At 46.3% G+C, this 22,500-nt stretch overlaps 1 protein-coding gene across 7 annotated transcripts in view; it reads right to left on the minus strand.

The window, feature by feature from the left end:
* cald1a (caldesmon 1a) overlaps nt 1-22,500 on the minus strand; it is a 57,938-nt gene that overhangs the window by 13,754 nt on the left and 21,684 nt on the right. For 3 of the 7 annotated variants that reach the window (XR_004165419.2, XM_031582790.1, XM_031582788.2), the window contains exons 2-8: nt 18,404-18,499; nt 9,931-10,071; nt 7,538-7,934; nt 6,900-7,178; nt 5,071-5,192; nt 3,862-4,150; nt 815-955 (exon numbers count right to left, since the gene is read on the minus strand). Coding sequence is in view for 6 of the 7 variants with exons in the window: in XM_031582790.1 (XP_031438650.1) it covers nt 815-955; nt 3,862-4,150; nt 5,071-5,192; nt 6,900-7,178; nt 7,538-7,934; nt 9,931-10,071; nt 18,404-18,477 (1,443 nt within the window). In the remaining variant the exon portion in view is untranslated. Of the gene's footprint in view, nt 1-814; nt 956-3,861; nt 4,151-5,070; nt 5,193-6,899; nt 7,179-7,537; nt 7,935-9,930; nt 10,072-18,403; nt 18,500-19,117; nt 19,390-22,500 lie in introns of those variants that run through there. The other 4 variants (XM_031582789.2, XM_042710007.1, XM_031582791.2 and 1 more) reach the window with 4 other exon arrangements.

Below are 22,500 nucleotides of genomic sequence, written 5' to 3' on the forward strand. Positions count from 1 at the left end.
GCACACGCTCGCTCTCACTGCGGGGCAGCACAAAGCATGCAGCACAGCGCCACCTACAGTAAGCATGCAGCACAGCGCCACCTACGGTGAACATGATGACGAAGTAGAGCTGCAGAGAGGGCTGGGTGAGGCGCCATCATTAGTGTGAGGCAGAGCAGAGCCAGCAGCAGTGTGTTAGTCGAAAAGAGACACTGGCATTAGTAGATAGCAGGTGAGCGTACACACACAAACACACACACACACACAGACACACCCATATATACTGCCACAGGTACTCATACACCTGCCAAAACACACACATACTTGCACACCCACCCATACCCACAGATAACATATACAGTATATGTCCGTTTTTAAACATTTCTGAAACATGAACTTTCTGTGCAATAAGCCATCAATGCCAAGAAAATGAAATCTGTGTGAGCATGTGTTAATGCATGCCAGTATATATGTGCGTATGTCAACTATATGCATACTTAACATACATAATCTACATACATGCCATACTAGAAATGGCAAGTCCTAAACTGATGTACAGGTTGCTATGGTGATAGTGAAACCCTAGCTTCTGGCCTTTGATTGACAGGTGATATAGGTTTCCATGGTTACGATAGTTGCAATTACCTTTAATTGTCAGGTGTCTTTGAGGAGGGGGTTAATTCATACCACTGTATGTGAGCATATAAACTCTATGCACACTGTAACGACATACCATACACCAGAGACGACAAGACATACATTTGTGTGATAGTGTGATACAGGTTGCCATGGTGATAGTGAAACGCTTTGATTGACAGGTGTCTGTGTGACTGACCTTAAGGGAGGAGCCTCTGGGACTGATGCACTTGAAAGGACTCTTGACCTCTCCCTCGTCCGTCTCCTCGGCCTTCTGCCGCTTCTCCGCCGCCTCCGCTCTCCTCCGTTCAATCTCCTCCTTCATCTTCCTCTTCTCCTCCTGGGAAACAGGCAGATAATGTCAACAAAACCATTAGATTTATCAATCACACTTACACTGCCACACACTATTATCAAGACTAACAAACACACTTGAAACTCCCAAAACACTTTTATCAAAGTAGCTTCACTGAGAATAACAAACACAGTGCCGTCAACATTACCAAGCGCACTTTCACCGAGGCTAAAACACACACTTTCACCGAGGCTAACACACACACTTTTACCGAGACACACACACTTTCACCGAGACACACACACAACCTTTCACTGAGGCTAACACACACACTTTCACCGAGACACACACACTTTCAGCGCCAGTCCCTAACACACCGAGATGACCAAACGCACCAAATACACAGTGTGGCACCAAACCCTTATTTTCTGTGTTGTGCTGAAACCAGTGTGTCATAGAGGAGCACAAAATCTTACAACATTAACAATGTACCAGTCTTCCTTTGCCGCCTCTCTCTCCCCCTTTCTCTCTCTCTCTTACACACATACACACACACACACACACACACACACACACACACACAAACAAACACACGTACACACACACACACACACATACAGAGTCCCAAGCGCTTGTGACCACCCGCTCCTCTTGCCCATCTTCATGTCTTTGACCTCCATCTCTGTCCTACATGTCGCGCCATAGTCCTTCAGCACATAGTCCTGCAACCATCAGTGCCTTTGCCACCGTAAATAAGCCCCACTCTCCAGCAAGCGTCTGCCTTAACAAACTCCTCTGCGGTCCCCCCCCCCCCCCCCCCCCCCCAAGTCGCCTGCCCTCCACATTCCGCATCCACCAGACGCCCATAAATCCACCTCTTCATGCTTGGCACACCCGCCGCTCGTTAGTGGAGAGCCAGTAATTTGTAATTAGTCAACCCCATAACTCCAGCTCCCCCCCAACACACACACCACCCCTTCTTTTTTATTTACTTTATCTTTTAATTAGAAACAAGGCGTGTATTTGCATCACAATGTGCAAACACGGCTCGACAGGCCCAGGCGTTTCTCTAGCCGTTCTCTGGGTAAGTGGCTAGGATTGGGGTCCCTCCCGGGTTTAGGAATAATGAACACACACATGCACACACACACACACACACACATACACACTCACACTCACTCATGCACTAACACACACACACACACACACACACACACACACACACACACACACACACACACATACACAGAAACAAACACACACAGAGACAGACAACACACTAACTCATACACAAATACATATGGGCACACGCAAAGACAGATAGTCAAACACACAAACTCACACACACACACAAACACATACAGACACACACACACACACACACACACACACACACACACACACACACACACACACACACACACACACACACACACACACACACACACACACACACACACACACACACACACACACACACACACACACACATACATAAGCAACATTACAGCCAGCATGTGTATGAGAAAGAGAAAAATGGGGACGTGTCACAGACCGGGACTGATGGTGACTGGGCTGGGAGTCATTACCGAGACCGTGGGACTGAAAACAAAACACCGCTCCGCTGATAGCCGAGGGCCCGTCCGTTTAAAGCGCTCACTAGCCTGGCACTGGTGAGATTCTGGAAGACGGATGGATACGGGGCTGTCCAACTACTGAGCACCCATTCATTGAAAATAGAATGGTGTGTGTGTGTGTGTCTGTCTGTGTGTGTGTGTGTGTGTGTGTGTGTGTGTGTGTGTGTGTGTGTGTGTGTCGAGTGTGGGCCTTGAGACCCATGGTAAAAGGAGCAATCTGTTGCGAAGTGAACCAAACATAACACACACTAAAACAAGAGCAGTGAGAAAGTGTTATGGTTCTCCTCAGGAGGTCATATCCATACGCTCACAAGAGAGGTCCTTCAGACAGGAACACATGCCCACACACACACACACACACACACACACACACACACATACACACACACACACACACACGCACGCACGCACACACGCACACGCACACACACGCACACACACACACACACACACACTCAGGTACACACACACTCAGGTACACACACTGAAACACACACACACACACATACACTCACGCAAATAATGTGGGAGATATGGACTGCAGTGTCATAATATTATGTTTCATTATCTATATCATATAAACCAGCGCATTTCACATTCCATTACCAGAGATATGTTTAGATAAGTTTACATTATGCATCCCATTAGTACTATGGCCTATACAGTATGTGACAGAAATGTCCATGGCACTATGATAATGTCCATGTCCATCCAAAAGTGGACAGAGATGGTTTTGGACGTTTCAGACGCAGTGAGTGTGTTTTAGGTCCAGTACCATTTCTTATTTCTACGTTTACGCCTGCCGTCCATACTACTCACATCCACACTACTCACATCCATACTACTGCTGTCCATCACTACTGCTATCCATACTACTCACATCCATACTACTGCTGTCCATAAAGGATTATAGCTACCTGAGCTACCAGGGGTAGTTTTTTTTTAAATATCCCCATATGAAATGGGGGTTGACCCTGTGTAGTTCTGCCCATAGAAATGTCAGCCCTTCACTGATATCATATGAGTGGGAAAGTGCAGAAAATTTGCTGCCAGATTATTTTTCAAACTTCATACATTGGACATGGAAATAGCTGTACTGTCACTCACAAATCGTTGTTTACACAAAGTGCTATTTACATTGTGAAACGCATGTTATAACGATCCAATTACATATTCCTTTGCATCTACTTTAAACTCAGCTACTGACTGTGTACAAAATGAATTAGAAAGTGTTGAATAAAATACCTGCCAACCAAAAAATACCTTCAAAATGGCTTTTTGGCTTTAAAATAAATCAGAAATCAGTCTCCGTACCTCCTCGCGGGCCTTGCGTTCCTCCTCCTCGTGTTTGCGGAAGCGCTCCTCCTCCTCCAGCACCTTCCGGCGCTCCTCCCGCTTGCGTTTGAGCTCCTCCAGCTCCTCCTCGGCCCCCTGCTGCTTCTGCCTCATGCGCTCGAACTCCTCGCTCTCCGTCTCGTCGCGCTTCCTCCGCAGCTCCTCCAGCTTGCGCTCGGCCTCCAGACGCGCCTCGTCCTCCTCGCCGCGATCCTCCGCACCCACCGGAGATGCTGAAGGAGCCTCGGGCGAGCGCAGGCTGCCACGGCTGGAGCACACACACACAGATAAGAACACACACACACCGACAAGAATGCACAAACACACACAGAAATATGCAAACACACACACACACACACACACACACACACACACACAAATTAGTGTTCTAGTTGAAGCAATTCACATCGTTCCACAGGTCTACAAACGCAGAAGATGAGGAGACACAAGAGCGCATACTGTTTGCAGCTCACCCAGACACAATGGGAGCGTCACACACACACACACACACACGGAAAAAGCCACCGCTGCCTTGTCTAAGGTGACAGTGTATTAGGTTGCACCTAATAGCGTCTCTTGGGGCAGCTGGGATAAGATGACCGAGGGCAGCCATCATAGCTCACAAGATTACACACCACTGAACACACACTTACCTAGCAAGACACACACACACACACACACACACTGGCCACAAATCGGCAACAACAGCCCTCCAACTCCATGCCTCATTGAAATGTGTCTACTGGCCATTTGCTATAAGGCTTTTAACAGTACTTCTTCTAGGTCAATAGAGAATGAAGTATATATGGTTCTAGCGACATAAAGCATTCTTTCATCTGTAATGGCTATTGACTCTTGTTTTCTCAGTGCACTCCCAGTGAGGATGAATGTAGCCATATAAAAACCCATATACAAAGAGCATGATGGTAAAACACTCATTGTGCATTGTGTGTGTGTGTGTATGTCTGTGTGTGTGTGGGCACGTATGTTTAGGGAAAGGATGCGGTTCAGTAAAGTGTGTGTATTTGACTGTCTGATGGTGTGTATGTTAGCTTGGCTTGTAATGTGCATTCGTAAATGTCAGTGTTAGTATGTGTGTAAGTATTGCATGTAATTTGCGTGTGTGTGTGTGTGTGTGTGTGTGAGTGTGTGTGTGTGTGTGTGTGTGTGTGTGTGTGCGCATCCCACCTTAGGGTTCTCTCTGGTTTCTTGTGCCTAGAAGAGATGTCGTCATGGACACCACCATTCTGCTGTTTGGCCCACGAGGCCGACTCCTTCTTCCTGCCCACATCCTCATCCTCTTGGCTCACCTGGTGTAGGACACACAGGGGTCAAAGGTCATGCATTAGCAGAGGTCACAACAGGGTTTCTGAGCCAACACTTCTCTTACACTGCAACCAATCTGCTGTTCATAGGCACCACAGGGAGAGTTTACCCAAGTGAGATAAATAGAACTCCTACCAGTACATAAAGACTGACATACCAGTGTCATAAATATGTCATGTCAGATGACATATACTGTTGTTAGTTATAATGACACAAGGAACAGTGTCATGTCATGCAATTATGCTGGTAAACATAACAGACGATATCACCAGCTTATATCTTGTCACAATATGAAACATTATTCAAGTTGTCATAACGGAATATTACAATGGTGACATGACACTGTTCGACTTGATAATCATCTGTAAAGAACGTTTTATGATGCTTCATGGCATCTGCAATGACAAGTTTATGACACGGTAAAGTCAGTCTCATAATGGTGAGCTTAAGCAAAGCGTTAGCCCGTATTCCATGACTCTCCTCAAACAGAAACAATGAAAGAAGAGCAGAGGAAATGGAAGAAGCCTAAAGAGTGAAATCTTTCCTTTACAGGTCTTCTAACTAGCATTACTAAATACATTACCAAACCATAAGTAACGACCACTCAGTAATTGACACCTGGGTGAACAAAGAACCAGTTAGCCTTTACTTATGGCGCAGGTGTGTCCATAATCACTGGTGCAGCAGTAATGTCAGTTAAGGGATCTGTGGGGGGAAAAGATACCTCTCGAGATTCGAGGGGAGAAAATCACACACTTCAGGCCAGATTTACTACGCTTTTTATTACAGAGCCAAACTTGTGCCCTTATTCTGACTGTGTAAGAAATACGTAATATTTGTTTTGCTTAACAACAAAAGTGTATTTCTCTTGTTAATGGTTACTTTAAATACAGTATTTCTGTCTGGGGTTGTAAAACTAAAAGCAGTATAAATCTGGTTTTAAACTTTTAAAGTTGTGCAGCTCTCTGGTTGTTCAGTGGACTGGTGAGTGCTTCGTGTCAAACCTGTGGAGAGGAAACAATGTAACCGTGTGCTTCTCCATGCGCACAGCAACCACGTCGCATGCGGCCCTGTGTCACACAGTGTCTTGCTACAACACACCCCGCCACTTCACACACGCGCAAACACACACATCTGCCCCGTGGTGCGTAAACACCGCCGTCACGCGTGGCGACCGTGCCTCGTGAACACACACCGTGGGACCTGACACACACACACACACACTGTGACCACACGGGTGAACTCGCTCAAGCTCAAGGGGGACACGCTGTGACCACACACAAGTACAAACACACACACACTGCGAGGAGTCTGAGTAAGCAGAACGTCCTCGATGAGTCCATGGCATGACAACAGTCTCGTGTTACCACTGTTCTGTTACTGTACACTACTTAGACAGGACAAACAGGGGTCGAACATGGAGGACCACCAGCAGTCTGGAGATTGAAGGGAGAACTCTCTCTGACAGTTAAGCTGCTGTTACATGCTCTTTCAATTTAATGGAATTTACTTCAGTGGCTGAACTCTGATGTAGTTTTCCAATAAATCTGGATTCTGTGTCATTTAACTTCTAAAACAGCACCAGAACTCAGTGGTTCACACCTTTGACTGCATGCCGCCCCATGTATGTGTGTGTGTGTGTGTGTGTGAGCATGCACGTGTTTAGAAACCACCACACTCAGGAGTCTTACCAAACCCTCATCATCATCGCCTTCAGGAATCTCTTCATCGTCCTCATCCTCCTTCATCTCAGTCATGTGTTCTGTTACCCCATTTTGGGCAACAGAAGGTTCCAGAGCATCTACCTCAGAGGGCGGAGCCGAGGCTGATTCGCCTGCCTCCGCCACACTGGGCGTGTCGGTAAGCCCCTCCCCCTCTGCCTCGGGCGTGGCCGAGACTCCTCCCTCACCTGAGTGCTCTGACTCCTCCTCCACTGACTCTGATAGCAATGCTGGCTCCTCAGCATCAGCCTACAGAGAGGAGTCAGGCCGGATCAAGTTTGGATCGAGTTTTTGGATCAAATCTGGCTCGAGTCTGGATCAAATCTGGCTCGAGTTTGGCTCATCTATTCATCTACAGCCTAAACCTCTAGCTGACTGACTATAGGAAACATGCTGTTTAGAGAGCTTAGCTGGAAATTTGTAAAAGAAAAGTTAGAAAATGAATGATTATTAGCTCTATATGTACATATGAAAACCAATGCATGGGCCTTAGTATAGTGCATAGTGTTTATACAATGAACATATATAGGATATGTACTGCATATAGTATCTGTAACACTCTGAATGATGTCAAATGCATTATACGGGTGTGTATAGGTGAGCCCAACCTGATGTCTGTATGATCTTCTGGGCTTCTCCACTTCTCTCGGCACCTCTTCCTCCCTCTCCTCGTCCTCCACCTGGTTTGCCGGCGGCTCTTCCTCCTGCTCCACAGCCTCCTCTTCTTCTTCCTCCCTCTCCACTTTCACCGCCTGTTCGGGCTCCACATCCGGCTCCGGCTCGTAGGAGCGTCCGCGGCGGAAGGACGCCCTCTCCTCCAGGCTGTTGTCGGTGGCGACGGTCTCCGGGACGTCGATCTGGCGCTCCTGCGCCTCCTTGAGGCGGCGCAGTCGGCGCTCCTCCCGCTTGGCCAGGCGGTCCTGCAGAGCCTGCTCCTCTTCATCATCTACTCCTCCTCCTCCTCCCACTGAGGAGCTCACCACTGAGACCTCTGACACCGACACACTGAGAGAGAGAGAGAGAGAGAATCAGGGAGAGAGTTTAAGATCAATAACAGGTACACTGTACATTGTTTCAGACTTGTAGCTTTATTTTGATTCATTCATGCCAATAAAGCATCATTTGATTTGATTTGATTTGATTTGATTTGATTTGAAAGAGAGTGACAAACAAAAATGAGAAACGGGGTATACATAGATACTGAGGGTTAGAAAAACACCACAAAGACACAAAGAGGAGGAGAGGAAAAGAGAAACAGACCATTTTGTACGACATTGGACTGACATTTTGTAGCCCATGAATTTATAAATGATAAGATATAACCACAGGACAAAGCCCCCCTGTCTGCCATCCTCCTGTTAGCAGACAGTAGGAGTTTGACTCCTGACCCCTCGAGCTCTGTTTACAAACACACAGAGCCCATTGAAGGCCTTATTCCCGACACAGGACCACCAAGAACACAAGCAGAGAGGTTTTTCACTCTCTCACATTTAAATATAGAATTGTATTACTAGCATGGCTGTAACATAGACCATAATGGCAACAACAAACAACAACAAACAACAACACACAACAAACAAGCAAACAAAAGAATATTTCAATATGTTGGGAGATACCAACAATGACCACAATGATAACAACGAAACCCTCTCTCCCTCGCTTTTTCTCCACCACTCCCTCTCCCTCTGTCTCTCTTTTCTCCTGTGTCACCCACCCCTCTGTCCTTTCACATCTCCTCCTTTCACACTCTCTTTCTCCTTTCGGCCTCCTCTCTCCTTTCGGCCTCTTCTCTCTCTATCTCAGGGCATATTCTCCCTCGTCTTAATTATTCCTCCATCTCACACTCTCTACCTCTCTCACTCACACTTTCACTCTCAGACTCTCCCTTTCCCTGCTTCTCTCTCCTTCCCTAGCACCCACCACCCTCCTCCCTCTCTCTCTGTTTCTCTCTCTCTCTCTCTGCTGACGTGTATCTGAAAGGCCATACCCAGTGCAAGGTTAATGCAGTCTGACTGAGTCTTTGGCAAACTTTTACACACCGTCAGCACCGTTCCACAATAGCACTCCACTCTGTCGGCACAGGCCTAAGCCTGTCCAGCCGACCGCAACGCTGTGTGTGTGTGTGTGTGTGTGTGTATGTGAGCGTGGGTGTGTGTGTGTGTGTGAGTGTAAAGGGTTGCCCTCTGCAGCCGAAAGCATCCACACACACAATGCTGGCCAGTGTGTGTGAGACGTCACCGGCGGCCCACCACTTCCATTCTGGCCGCCTGAGGGGGAAGTTATTTATTACCCCTCGCAATGCATGATGGGAAAGGGAAGAGGAGTGAGAAAGGAGAGAGCAGGAGATAAAGGATGCCCAGGAACGCACAGGGTGAGAAGAAGGGTCACACAGACACACTCACACACACACACACACTCACACCACACACGTGCACACACTAACACACACACACACTCAGACACACACTCACACCACACGCGCGCACACACTAACACACCCACACACACACACACACACAGACTCATAAAAGATGCACTCAGATGCGCACATTCATGTAGTCCACAAACATGGGTGGACACATAGACAGACACAAAATTCTTGTGTCAAAAAACACAAGCACTTCAAGACAAACATGCATGTATTTTTCAAAGGGGCTGTCAATTGAAAACAGCTCAGTTCCCAGCTTTTTGATAGCGTGCCTGTATTACAACAGGGCATATTTGTGCTGCATGATTGACCAGGGGACATTGTGAATGCTCCTGTGTGGCAGTTCACTCGTTTATAGTAAAAGGTAGAGGTTTGACCTGCACAAATTTATATTACCAAGTCTGCACTTTTTGAAAAAGTAGCGGGTCAGACATTATTTTACCTGGTTTAATATTAGAAGTTTAAGTTGAGGTAGGGTGGAATAAAATTATTGGGCGAGATTTGCCCATCATTGGTGTGTGTGTGTGTGTGTGTTTCTGTGTGTGTGTGCGTGTGTGTGTGTGTATGTGTTACCTGTGGCTATTCATGTCAGTAGTGTCAGGTGTGCTGGAGTTCTCATCCATGTCTTTGCTGCGGAGCCTCTCCAGGCGAGCTCTTCGCCTTCTCTCACGCGCAGCCTCCTCCTCATCATCGTCATTCCTCACACTGACAATTCTATACACACACACATACACAAGCACACACACACACGCACCGAGAAACATTCACCCATATCCAGACACACACACACACAAGCACACGCACCGAGAAACATTCACCCATATCCAGACACACACACACACACAACAAACACATAAAAACAGTGCTTGAGTGATCACAACTTTCATAACAAGCCATTATTCACACATTTTCATAAACACAGACACACACTAACAGCTGATAAAAATGCCAGTGTAATCTGTCCCTGTGTATACACGCCTGTCTACTTAGTGTATCCTATCTGCGGTTATTATGAGTGAACTGATCCAGGCCCCGCGCTCCTCTTGGCAGCGCTCACCCCAGAGCAGGCCTCTCTGTCCTGGGCAGCGTCTCCTGCCACTGCTCCTTTACCCATCTCCGGCTGATGCGCCGTCTGGAAATGTGACTTGGCCGCGCGCAGAACAGGAAAATGGCTTTTGGCTTGAGACGGCCACGTTGTCAAAGACACAGTGAGTTAGTGTTTTTTTTTTTTCTATCTCTCGCCAATCGTGTGTGTGTGGCTCCCCGAGGATGTCTTCGTAGCGTCCTGTAACAGCTACTTTGAAGACATTAGATAAAATATAATGTCCAGGAATGTTGTGTAAGTCAGGATGGCTACCAGACGTGCTTCATAAATGTTAAGTCCATTTGAGGACGGTGACCGGTGCAAGTGTATGTGAAACCACTGGTGCATGTATTAGTATATATGACTGTGTGTGTGTGTGTGTGTGTGTGTGTGTGTATGTGACGTGACAGATATAAAGGGAGAAGGACAAACAGACTGACAGAGAGAAAAGAAGTGCATGTACTCTGTATGGAATGTACACAAGTGTGTGTGTGTGTGTGCATACATCTGTGTGTCTGTGCATGTATATGACTGTATGTGGTAGTGTTGTGGCGTGTGGTGTGTGTGTGTGTGTGGGGGGTGGGGGTGGGGTGGGGTGGGGGGTAATGTGTTGCGGACAAGCATGTGGGAGTGTGTGATGAATATTTGGGTGTGAGTTTGTGAATGTACATGCTTCAGTGCATCTGTGCATGTGCATGATCAGTGTGTGTGTGTGTGTGTGTGTGTGTGTGTGTGTATGAGTGAGTTCTTCTTTGAGTGCAGATGTGCATGGGGTGTGTGTGTGTGTGTGTGTGTTTCACAGGAGGGCTTGTGTGCTTGTGAGCAGTGGTGTGTCCCTCTAGAGAGAATAGCATAAAGGAATGCTGTAATAATTGAACACAGTGCTGCGCTTCAGAGCTGCTACGCCCAGACTGAACCTGAGGGAGCCTGACATCACCGCAGCTAACACTGATCATCTCTCTCTCTCTCTCTCTCTCTCTCTCTCTCTCTCTCTCTCTCTGTCTCTCCCTCTATCTCTGTGTCTATCTCTCTATCTGTCTATATCTCTACTCTCTGGCTGGCACACACACACACAAAAACATACACAGATGCACATATCTATCTGTCTCTTTCCTCCCTCTGAACTTCTCATGTCACACACATATGGTTACACACACACAAACACATATTTTGGGTTTATATTTCTCTATGTAAAAATGTCTCTCCTCGCCCTTCTCTTTCTTTCTCCCAGTCTCCTCTGTTCTTCTCTCTCTGCCATTCCTTGTTTATTCCGTTCTCTCCGGTCTCTTTATTTTGTCTCTCTGTCTTTCGAAACATAACTGTTTCTTTCTGTAACAATCTCAGTCCTTTCATTCTATTGTTCACACACCCTGGAATTATCTCAATCCTCCACACAACACAGATCAGATTTGATAGTTGGTTTTCTATCTTTCTCCCTCAGGCTTCCTTTCAATTTTTCTCTCCTGCCCTTCATTCTTCCATATCTCTATTGCTCTCTCTCTTTCTCTCTTGTTCATCCCTTTAATGAGATTTATCCTCTTCTTTTCCTGTCGGATTCTTAGATAGCTCTAGCTCTTGTCTGGCCATGGAGGTAGTTGCTGGGCTAGTCCCACCCATAGATCTATAATTCCTAAAATTCCTATTAATCCTATTCACAGCGACGCTATACTCTGCCCTGTGTCAAACCCGGAATGGGAAGTCCATGAAATGGTAATGGCACATGGAAGAACATGCTTACATCCATTCTACTATTCCCAATTCTATGGACAGACATATAACACTGCGCCTGGTAAACCTGGGGCCATATCTGCAATCAAATCTTTCCTGGATCCATACCAGTATGTGTAAGTGTGTCTTTGTGTCTTTATGTGTGTGTGTGTGTGTGTGTGTGTGTGTGTGTGTGTGTGTATTCAACGTGCCATAAGGCTAAATGAAGAAATGGCTCAAAAGCCCATCAGCATTCACAGTGTTGCAGAGCCCCTAAGATGACAAATGATAAATCTTTGAGCAAAGTATCCTCTCTCTCTCTCTCTCTCTCTCTCTCTCTCTCTCTCTCTCTCTCTCTTTCTCTCTCTCTCTCTCTCTCTCTCTCTCTCTCAGTTAAACGCTATACACACATATGCACACAGAGACACTCCAAGGTCTTCATGTGGGTTTTCTCTCCGCCTCTATCCAATGAAGAGATTCTGTGAGATCTAAGGGCTGTCATCTGAGTGAGTCCTGGAGTGCCGTAGCCCTTTCCTGGCGTTCTGTGGCTCGATGAGTGAGACGTTACTAAAATATGTTTTCCATATGGGTCACGCTCTGCGGCCTCGCAATAAGCAAATGATTTTATAGGGCATGTGGTAAACACGCGACACATGTCTGATTGAACTCATTAAAAAAAGATTTGGTCATGGAGGATTCGGTTTCGCCGTGGGAGTTGGCGAGTTGATACAAGATTGAAATTAATTCTGCATTCGCAAGTCTCAGCCCCAAATCTGACCTTAACTCTCTTCCAACAGTGAGAGGTTATTCTGCAAACCACCATTGTGTATGTGTGTGTATGTGTATGTGTGTGTGTTTGTGTTTGTGTAAGTGTGTGTGTGTGTGTGTGTGTGTGTGTGTGTGTGTGTGTGTATGTAAGTGTGTGTGTGTGTGTGTGTGTGTGTGTTTGTGTGTGTGTGTGTAAGTGTGTGTGTGTTCAAATATGTCTTAACTAGCAGCACTATAGTCTCTCGCCACATGTTTTCCTTCTGTCCAGATATCCCAGAAATGTCCGAGAAAACAGTTGGGAGAAGGGCTCAGGGGAGTAGCGACTGTGCGAGGGAGAGACGGAGAGAGGGATGGAGGGAAGGAAGGAGAGAGAGAGAGTGTGGATGGACCGATAGAGTCAGGGAGATTGAGACGGGAGAAGGAGTGATATAAAGAGAAAGTAAGAGAGAGAGAGACAGAGAGAGAGAGAGAGAGAGAGAGAGGGACACAGAGAGAAAGAGAGATGGAGACAGAGAGATCTGCCAAAAGGCTGCCTCATTCCCACGCTCACCCCCTTCCAGTCGCCGCCTATCCCCTTTTCATCAGAGCACACACAACACACACACACACACACACACACACACACACACACACACACACGCTCAGTCATACATACAAACACACCCAAGGCCAACCGTTGCAATGAAGAACCTGCATTTTCTGATCTGAACTCAAAGACGAACTGCTGTAAAATGTGTGTTTGTCCAGCATCTGTGTGTGTGTGTGTGTGCACAACAATGTGCTGCAATGTGTATGGGCATGTGTTACTATATATGCAGTGTAAGCTCATGTGTGTATGTTAAAAAGTGAAAGTGTGTCAGTTTTGTGAATGTGAGTGTGTGTGTGTGTGAGTGTGTGTGAAGGCCAGCATTTATGGAGCAGGGTGAGAGTGTTTGGAACGGCCCATTCAACAAGACTGGGTGTTATTTCCTGCGCTCTTCCTGAACTCTCATGGGACCCCGGGTAGACGTGAGTGTGTGTGTGTGTGTGTGTGTGTGTGTGTGTGTGTGTGTGTGTGTGTGTCTATCTGGGTATCCAGTGTGTGTGTGTATGTCTATCTGGGTATCCAGTGTGTGTGTGTATGTCTATCTGGGTATGCATTGCAGTAGGTGTACGCATATGTGCACACATAAGTGTGTGTGTGTGGGTGTGTGCGTATCCGTGTCTGGCTGTGTGTCCGTGTGTATTTGTATGTGCACTCATCCACTGTAAACGTATGGCACGTACGTGTCCATGAGTAATGCATGCACTGCACACGCATGTTAGAGTACACTTGACAGCATTCAGTACAGGAATATAAGCATTGAGTTATTTTTATAAGACAACCATCCAGGTGTATTTTGCAGACTGCTTCTGTCTTCTGTGATAGCATTAAGGCAACACCAACAGGCAAATCGGACGGATTCAGGAATTGCTCCACGAAGGTGGGAATTCTGTGCGGAATTTTGAATGGATCTCACGGATCAGAGGCACGCATCTGAGCCGCCTCAGTCATCGACGCCCGGAACATTCCACTGGAATATTTAGTCAGCTGAGACGCAAAAACAGCAGTCAAAACATTCCAGTGTGTGTGGAGTGTCACTGACCCGCCTCGGAGCAGAAAATCACACACACACACACACACACACACACACACACACACACACACACACACACACACACACACACACTCAACTGCACAAACTTTTGCAGTGAGAGAACACATCACAGGGGAAATGTTCTGTGTGTGTGTGTGTGTGTGTGTGTGTGTCTAGAAAACTAAGTGCCAGGTCATGGGCTCAACCTGAACTTTGACCTTTGTATGCATGACAACCACCTCCTAGGATTGGAGGAGTCAAGGAAAAAAAATTATAGAAAAGTCACAGATAAAATTTGATGCACACCTTCCACACTCTAAGGGCTAAAACTCAAACGTCGTCCAAGGAAAAAAAAAAAAAAAACACATTCTAACATTCTGGCTCTGTTGCGCAAGAGAGCTCACTGTCAAGCATGCATTTAGAGTATCCTTTTCCTCATCCGTTCCAGATGTCCAGTGAGCTCAGGAGGTTTCCTAGCTTCAGCAAGAGAGTGGGGCCGAGTTCCCACATATGGCATGCTGATATTTAGTCTTTCTAAAAATGTCCATTTCTGCCCCAGTCCATGGTGGTTTAGTCCCTCTGCCTGCAGTGTGGCAGCCATTAGCTTTTAGCTAGTTTTAGCATTGTGATAGCATTGATTGCGTCATAACATTAACCCTCCATTTCTGAAGGATTTTAGGTATAGCCTAACAGTAATGTTTACATAAAATTCTTCAAAAAGTGCTTTTGAACAATGAATCATCGAGCAAGGGCATATTCATCTAATCTATATGATAATATTTCTACTATGTTTTTACAGTAGGTTATGAATTTTTTAAACAGTGTTAGCGGTGCTGTGTGTGACTCTGTCTGATAGCGGTGCTGACGGCTAAGACCACGTGGCACACTTCACTGTCAGCGCAGCAGATTGCAAGTGAAGCAGTTTAGAGTCTGAAGGGATGCAGGTCTCAAAGAGAAAACTCAAGATCTCACTCTCTCTATCTCTCTTTCTTTCTCACTCTCTCTCTCTCTCTCTCTCTCTCTCCCTATCTCTTCTTGCTCCTGTCTTTCTGTTGTGGTTGTGTGCTGTTTATCTCCCTGTTGCCATTCTTACTTTCCTGTCAAATTGTCTGTCAGACTGTTTCATGCATTTCTCTCTCTCTTTCTATTAGTTTCTTGGTTATGCTGTATAGAATGTTTTCTGCATCTCTTGCTCTTTCTATTTTTATTCTCTCTTTCTTTCACTCTATAGGGTGTTGTTTGCCTGTTTTACTGTCTTTTCTCTCTTTTTAACTTTCTTTCACTACCATCTGTCGCTCGCTCTCTCTCTCGCTCTCTCTCTCTCTCTCTCTCTATAGAATGTTGGACTGGACTGCTGGAGGAGAGGGATGGTGCTCGTCAAGCCTTCATCACCTTATACAGATCCAAACTCAGCTTCTGCTGTATGTGTGTGTGTGTGTGTGTGTGTGTGTGTGTGTGTGTGTGTGCGTGTGTGCATTGGTCTAAGTCTGTTTAGGTGTACATTATGTTTCCATGGATATGCAGTTGGCCAACATCAACACAACTACATATATGGACATACTTACCATACACACACACACACTCACTCACACACACCTCTCTCTATGCCCTCTGCCAATAAAAACCTCTCCATTCTCCATCTTATGGTCCCAGCTAAGCTTCTCAAATCCATCAGCAGCGCATAAGAGAGAGAAGTACAGAGGGAGCGAGAGATAGACATAGAGAAAGATAGAAAGAGAGAGAGAGCAAGAAAGAGAGAGAGAGAGCGAGAAAAACAGGGCGAGAGAGAGACAGAGACACAGAGAGAGAGAAAATGAGAGAGAGAGAGAGAGAGAGACAGACAAAACAGGGTGAGAGAGAGACAGAGACACAGAGAGAGAGAGAGAATGAGAGAGAGAGAGAGAGAGAGAGAGAGAGAGAGAGAGAGAGAGAGAGAGAGAGAGAAAGACAGAAAGAAAGAGCTGGGCACTGCTGGATCAGCTCCAGCACACATGTGTTTCTCCACAGCTCCATTAAGACCAACAAGTAAATATTGACCGTCCGAGCCTGTGCACATAATGAAAGCAACTTGGAATGGTGAGCTTTTCTCTAGAACTCTCAACATCAACAACGCACTGTAAGTTAGCGTGCGGAGAACACACAGACAGAAAAAAAAGAGAAATTCACCCAAAGGTCTTAGCAATCACAGGAGAATGCAGGTCCAACACAATGCACATGAAACCCAATGCTGCCCTGAGTTGATGTACAGTTTGTGTTCAATGCTATATGCCAATTTTCCCCTTGCATTTAATAGTCAATTTGTGCCTGTCAGAGGTTTATGGTGTAGCTTTAAACAGGTACTGACAAAAATGTGGCTCGTATGAATAGCTTTTTTATAATAGTGAAAGTCTACTACCACATCTAGTTTCAACTGACCTCAGTACAGTAGGGATCTACATGAATTCATTTTCCTTTGGCAATTATTATGTCTGTAAAACTATGGTCTACCCAGTTTCCCTGTATATCAGTATTATACTGCACATAAACCTAGCAAAAAGGCAAATTCATGTCTGTCAATTAAACATTAACATGATCAACTGTGCCAGCATGTTTGCCCTGCAAAGCCAGACCTGCTATCAAACTGGATAACACCACTTACACAAGTGTGCATACAGCACTAATGCGCAAGACAGGCTCGTCTTGTGCGAATCTGAGATTTGACATTATGTCCCCTCAGCTCTCCATGACGCCACACAGGGACGTTTCTTTTTTAAGTTCCTCCGCCTGAATTTTCGTGGGAGTGTCCCACCCCCCTGAGTCCTTCCACGGACACATGTCTCTAGTGGCTGGCGCCCCTGTTTTTAGCCTGTGCTCTGTTCAAATGTCATCTCACACCTGAGAAATTCTGGAGAAAAAAAAACGAGGAGAAAAGAAAAGAGAAAAAAGAGAAAATGAAAAAAAAAAGAACAGGAAGCAGTAGAAGAAGTAAGGAAGAAAAGAAAGTGGCGATAAGACCACTAGTAATGACTCCCAAAGACCTTGCAATCAAACAGACTTTAATACCAAGCCACAGACATGAAAGACATAGCTGAGGCTAGCACAACAGGTACCATTAGGCTTACAGAGGACTGGTGCCCTTTCAGGTATGGTGAGCCAGAGCGGGTAAGTATTGCCGGATGTTTCTGGAATGGCACGAGAAGGCAGAAAGAGAGAGAGAGAGAGAGAGGGAGAGAGAGAGAGAGACAGACAGAGAGAGGGAGAAAGAGAGAGATAGAGAGAGGGATAGAGAGAGAGAGAGAGCGTGCGAGAGAGAGAGACAGAGAGAGACAGACAGAGAGAGGGAGAGAGACAGAGAAAGAGAGAGATAGGAGGGAGAGAGAGAGATGCAAGGTCCTGGTATTCCTTGGCAGCGATTTGAAAGCCTTTAAAGGGACCACTCCCACCCTGAGTCCAACTCTAAGCACAACTCAAGCCTGGCCTCCAGGCCCCAGCCAACTGATCTACACTTATGTAACCACAGGCAGACACAAATGCATATGCCTCTTTACTGTGCGGTGATTACTGGTTAAATATAGATATACTAAACATTCATACTGTATGTTGTATGTTGTACGCTTGGCATTGTGTCTTTTTCCTGACTGAGTTAACTGCGTGATTTGACAAATCAATCAGGCAACATTCCTTTCCTTCGGAAAAGTTACTAATTAGTTACTGATAAACACAACACTAATATTTTAGATTGTATTAAGACATTTACAGTTTTTGATGTGTTTGTGCTTGTGTTTCTCTGTGTGTGTGTGTGTGTGTGTGTGTGTGTGTGTGTGTGTGTGTGTGTGTGTTTGTGCTTGTGTTTCTGTGTGTGTGTGTGTGTGTGTGTTTTTTTTTTCTTTACCTCTCGGCCTCCATGCGCATCTCCTCCCTCTTCTGCCTCCTCAGCTCCCGGCGCCTCTCGAAGTCGTCATCCATGTCTCAGTCCCGAGTGGACACGCTGGACAACAACAAAAAACACACACACACCCCGAGTCATCAACCAAGGAAGTTTACACGACAAAAAAACGCTTCCTCCATTGGCCAGGTAAACCTTTGTGATGATGATGACATCCTGGTAATCCTGATCGTTATGGTGGAGGAGAGGCCAGAGTTGTTACTACTCACGCACTGGGTCAGGGTTACAGTTTTTTACATTTTGATTGAGCAACAAAACAAACACAGATCGTCTAGGATACACGTTGTTGTTGCTCAGGAAATGACCGAACTTCACCGGGAACACAAATAGGACAACCACACCTCCGTTTGTCTTTGAGAGGCCAAACGTGAGAGGGGACTCAAGTGGAGGAAGGGAGAGGAGAGGAGAGGAGAGGAGAGGAGAAGAGAGAGCGTGGAGAGAGTATGCACAGCTGAGAGAAAAAGAAAGGATGTTCACACAGGATGTCCATTCAGTCAGCCAGAAACACTCATCCCCTAAAAATACCCAGGGTACGTGACTGGGAGAGAGGGGACCACCCAGAAGATAGCCAAGCATCGCCTCGTTAGTCTAGTGGACCCCCACCCACACACACCCCAGTACAAGAGCTTGCGTTCAGAAGACAAAAGCCGTAACACGTACCTTTGACGATGCTGACGGTTAGCCTGTGAACACACTCTCTCTCCCTCTGTCTCTCTATCTATCTGTTGCTCCCTCTCTCTCTCGCTCCCTCTCTCTCTCTCTCTCTCCTCTCGAGCGCTCACACCGCCCCAGCGCTGATGCTAGACTGCTTTATCTTGCCCTTGCAGAGGCATGGAGGGGGCTGCGGCTCAATCATTCACCAGCTGGAGCTACCAGAAAAGGCAAAGGCCAGCCTCCCCTTCCCCCTTTTTCACTCGCTCCTGCCCTTCTCTCCCCCCCTCTCTTCCTCCCTTCCACACTCCCTGTCTCTTTCCTTCTCTCTTTCTCTCACTCTCTTTCTTTTTCTCCCTGTCTCTCGCTGGCAAAGCAGTGCGTGCTCAATCTCCCTCTCTTTCTGTCCTCCTCCCTTTTCCCTCTTCACTCTCTTTTTCTCTCTGTCTCTCCCTCCCTCTCCCCCCCCTTTACTCCTACTCCTTCCCTCTCTCTCTCACTCCATTCTCTTTTTGTTCCTGTACTGTTTGTAGAGCTGTGAGTGGTTAGCTGGGCCGAGTCTGTGTTTGAGAGAGCAGGAGAGAGAGAGAGAGAGAGAGAGGGAGAGAGAGAGAGAGAGAGGGAGGGAGTCAGAGAGGGGTGGTGGATGGATGGTGGGTGGGGTGGGGGGTGGGGTGACTCTAGCAGCCGGGCTTCCTGTTCGGAGCGAGAGGCCGTAGCTGTGCTGCCATGGGGACGTGCTGTCTGGGCCCCCGTGCAGCCATCCAGAGTCCTGACAGCAGAGGGCCACAGGAAACACTGGGAGAGGCTCCACTGCACTCTCTGCACTCTCCGCCATTACCCATCATCCTCCACTGCTTCCCTCCTCATGCCCAAACCTCCTGACATTACCCATCATCCTCCACTGATTCCATCCTACTGCCCAAACTTCCTGACATTACCCATGATCCTCCACTGATTCCATCCTACTGCCCAAACTTCCTGACATTACCCATGATCCTCCACTGATTCCATCCTACTGCCCAAACCTCCTGACATTACCCATGATCCTCCACTGATTCCCTCCTCATGTCCAAACATTTCACATCCCAGGCTACAATGACAAGGTGCTGAGTCTGTGTGAATGGTTATGTGTATGCATTTAATGGTGCATGAGTGTGAGTGTGTGTGTGTGTGTGTGTGTGTGTGTTCATGTGGTGTGTGTCTAAATGTGTGTATGTGCATGTTTGCAAGCACATACTATTGATCAATATCAACACAATTACATACACTGGGACATACACACACAAACAAAAATGCTCTCTATTCACAAGTGCGTGTGTGTTTGTGTGTGTGTGTGTTATGAAGGTGGTCGTGTGATGTTAGGGGTAAACATCTTCTCCACTCCTCACTATCACACACTGCGAATCCAACTAATTTGGCTCCGCCAATTTTCCCGGCACACCACAAAAATGTGCTATGTTTAGATGCAGACGTGCCATTCGCGGCTAAGGAAAATTGGCATTCGCAATCGCTGCAATTTCGAGCAAGGCAAGCATGTCAACAAAACCAGGGAACAACTGCTGGAAAAAAAAGAAATGCAGGAAAAAGCGGCATTAATTCACTTCTGAAAGAATCATTTTCACACCATACATGTAGCACCTCTATCTGAAGTGACAGCTTAATTGAAACATCATCGCCACTCAAAACATGTTTTATTCAACATGCGTTCCCTGAAATCTCCTCCATCCAACCAGGCACTTTTTTTTCTTCTTTTCTTTTTCCTTTTCTGCTTTTTTTTATTTCCTCAGCATGGGGCAGTGTAGTCTCCTAAAAGAGGCCCAGTCCTTTCCTTCGAGCCCAAACATTCCTGTCTCGGCCTTCACGGAAAGCGGAGGGAGAGAGAGAAAGAGAGACAGAAAGAGAGTGAGAGAGAAAGAGATAGAAAGAGTCTAGGTGTTGTGCTCCCCTGGTCAGACGGGGACCACCCATATTCGCTTAAAGCTAACATACATCGGAGTTGGAAAGAGAGAGAGAGAGGGGGAGAGAGAGAGGGAGAGAGAGAGGGAGAGCGAAAGAATGGAAGGCCCATGTCTGTATGGTTTCCTGGAATTACAGCCACTATACTCTCCCCTCCAAAGGCGTTTCATAACAGGACTTTCTCGCTCTCTCTATATCTCTCTCTCACTCCCTTACTCACTTTCTTTCAATCACTGCCCCCCTCTCTTCCTCACTCTCTTGGCCTCTACCACTCCCTCCATCTCTATTTCTCTATCTCTCTCTCTCGCTCTCTTTTTTTTTCTCCTTGGCAAATCTTAAGAGTTATAATGGCCATAATGACACATTTACCCAGCTAATTACAACTCTTGAGCACAAACCTGTGGCACAGACATTCTCTAAGAGCTCGCTGGCTCCAGCCTAAAAAGCTAGATACATGTTAGCATGTTAGGGAAGCTTTTCATATGCCACCCAAAACACACACACACACACACACACAAACACGGAATGCGATAAACAAGACACACTGACGGATAGTTATCCTCGCCTGGCTGCAGTCTTATCATCATGCTAACACACTGAACAGAGTTGAAAAGTAGATACTACCCCAAAGATACTGCACAGTCAAATACTATAACAACTGGCAGACTTAAATGTGAACTCAATAAGAGGCAGAAAGTCCTTCATGTTCCATATTTAAGGCATCCATATTTATCTAATGTTACACTGCTTCATGTGTAAGGGGCCTTGAAGCTGGTGACTATGTTTATTTCTCCTTACCGGTTATTCGTTAGTCTGTTGTTGCCCCATTACTTATCCTGAATACATGATTATTCCCTGAAAAATCCAATGGAGAAAAACATTCTATGGAAACAGTAATAAAATCCATTATTATTATTATTATTACTGTTTCCATAGAATGTTTTTCTCCATTGCCACCTTTATAAATTGTCATTAGTGCTCACAGAGGATTGGGATGGTTTTGGAGTTATTTGTGTCGCACGACAAAGTGAATGTGTCCACTTAGCCCTCGAACAAACTCATTAATCAGGAGTTTGTCCTTTGGGAACTATCTGAGGAATGTTTGGCCATGTTAGCATAGCGACCTGAAAGAGACAGACTGCAGACATATCTATCTCCTGTCTCAAAAAAACAACAACATCAGAAATGTAAGTTCAGCAGAAGCGGGTATCGACCCCCAGGAGAGAGAGACATTTCGCTTGACTTGACTTCGTCGACTTCATTGAGAACATCGTCCCGTTGCTCGCTGTGTGCTCGCTTGACAGACAGGCCAGTAATACAGCTCGCGAGACAGAAGCCGAGAGAGACCCTCTGTGTGATCTCAAGTAAGTCATGTGCTGCCAAGAGGATAACATGACAAAATATTTGGACTGCCACCTTCGGACTTCTGGACG

The sequence above is a fragment of the Clupea harengus genome, chromosome 16, assembly GCF_900700415.2.
Source record: "Clupea harengus chromosome 16, Ch_v2.0.2, whole genome shotgun sequence".
In the NCBI taxonomy this organism is placed as follows: Eukaryota; Metazoa; Chordata; class Actinopteri; order Clupeiformes; family Clupeidae; genus Clupea; species Clupea harengus.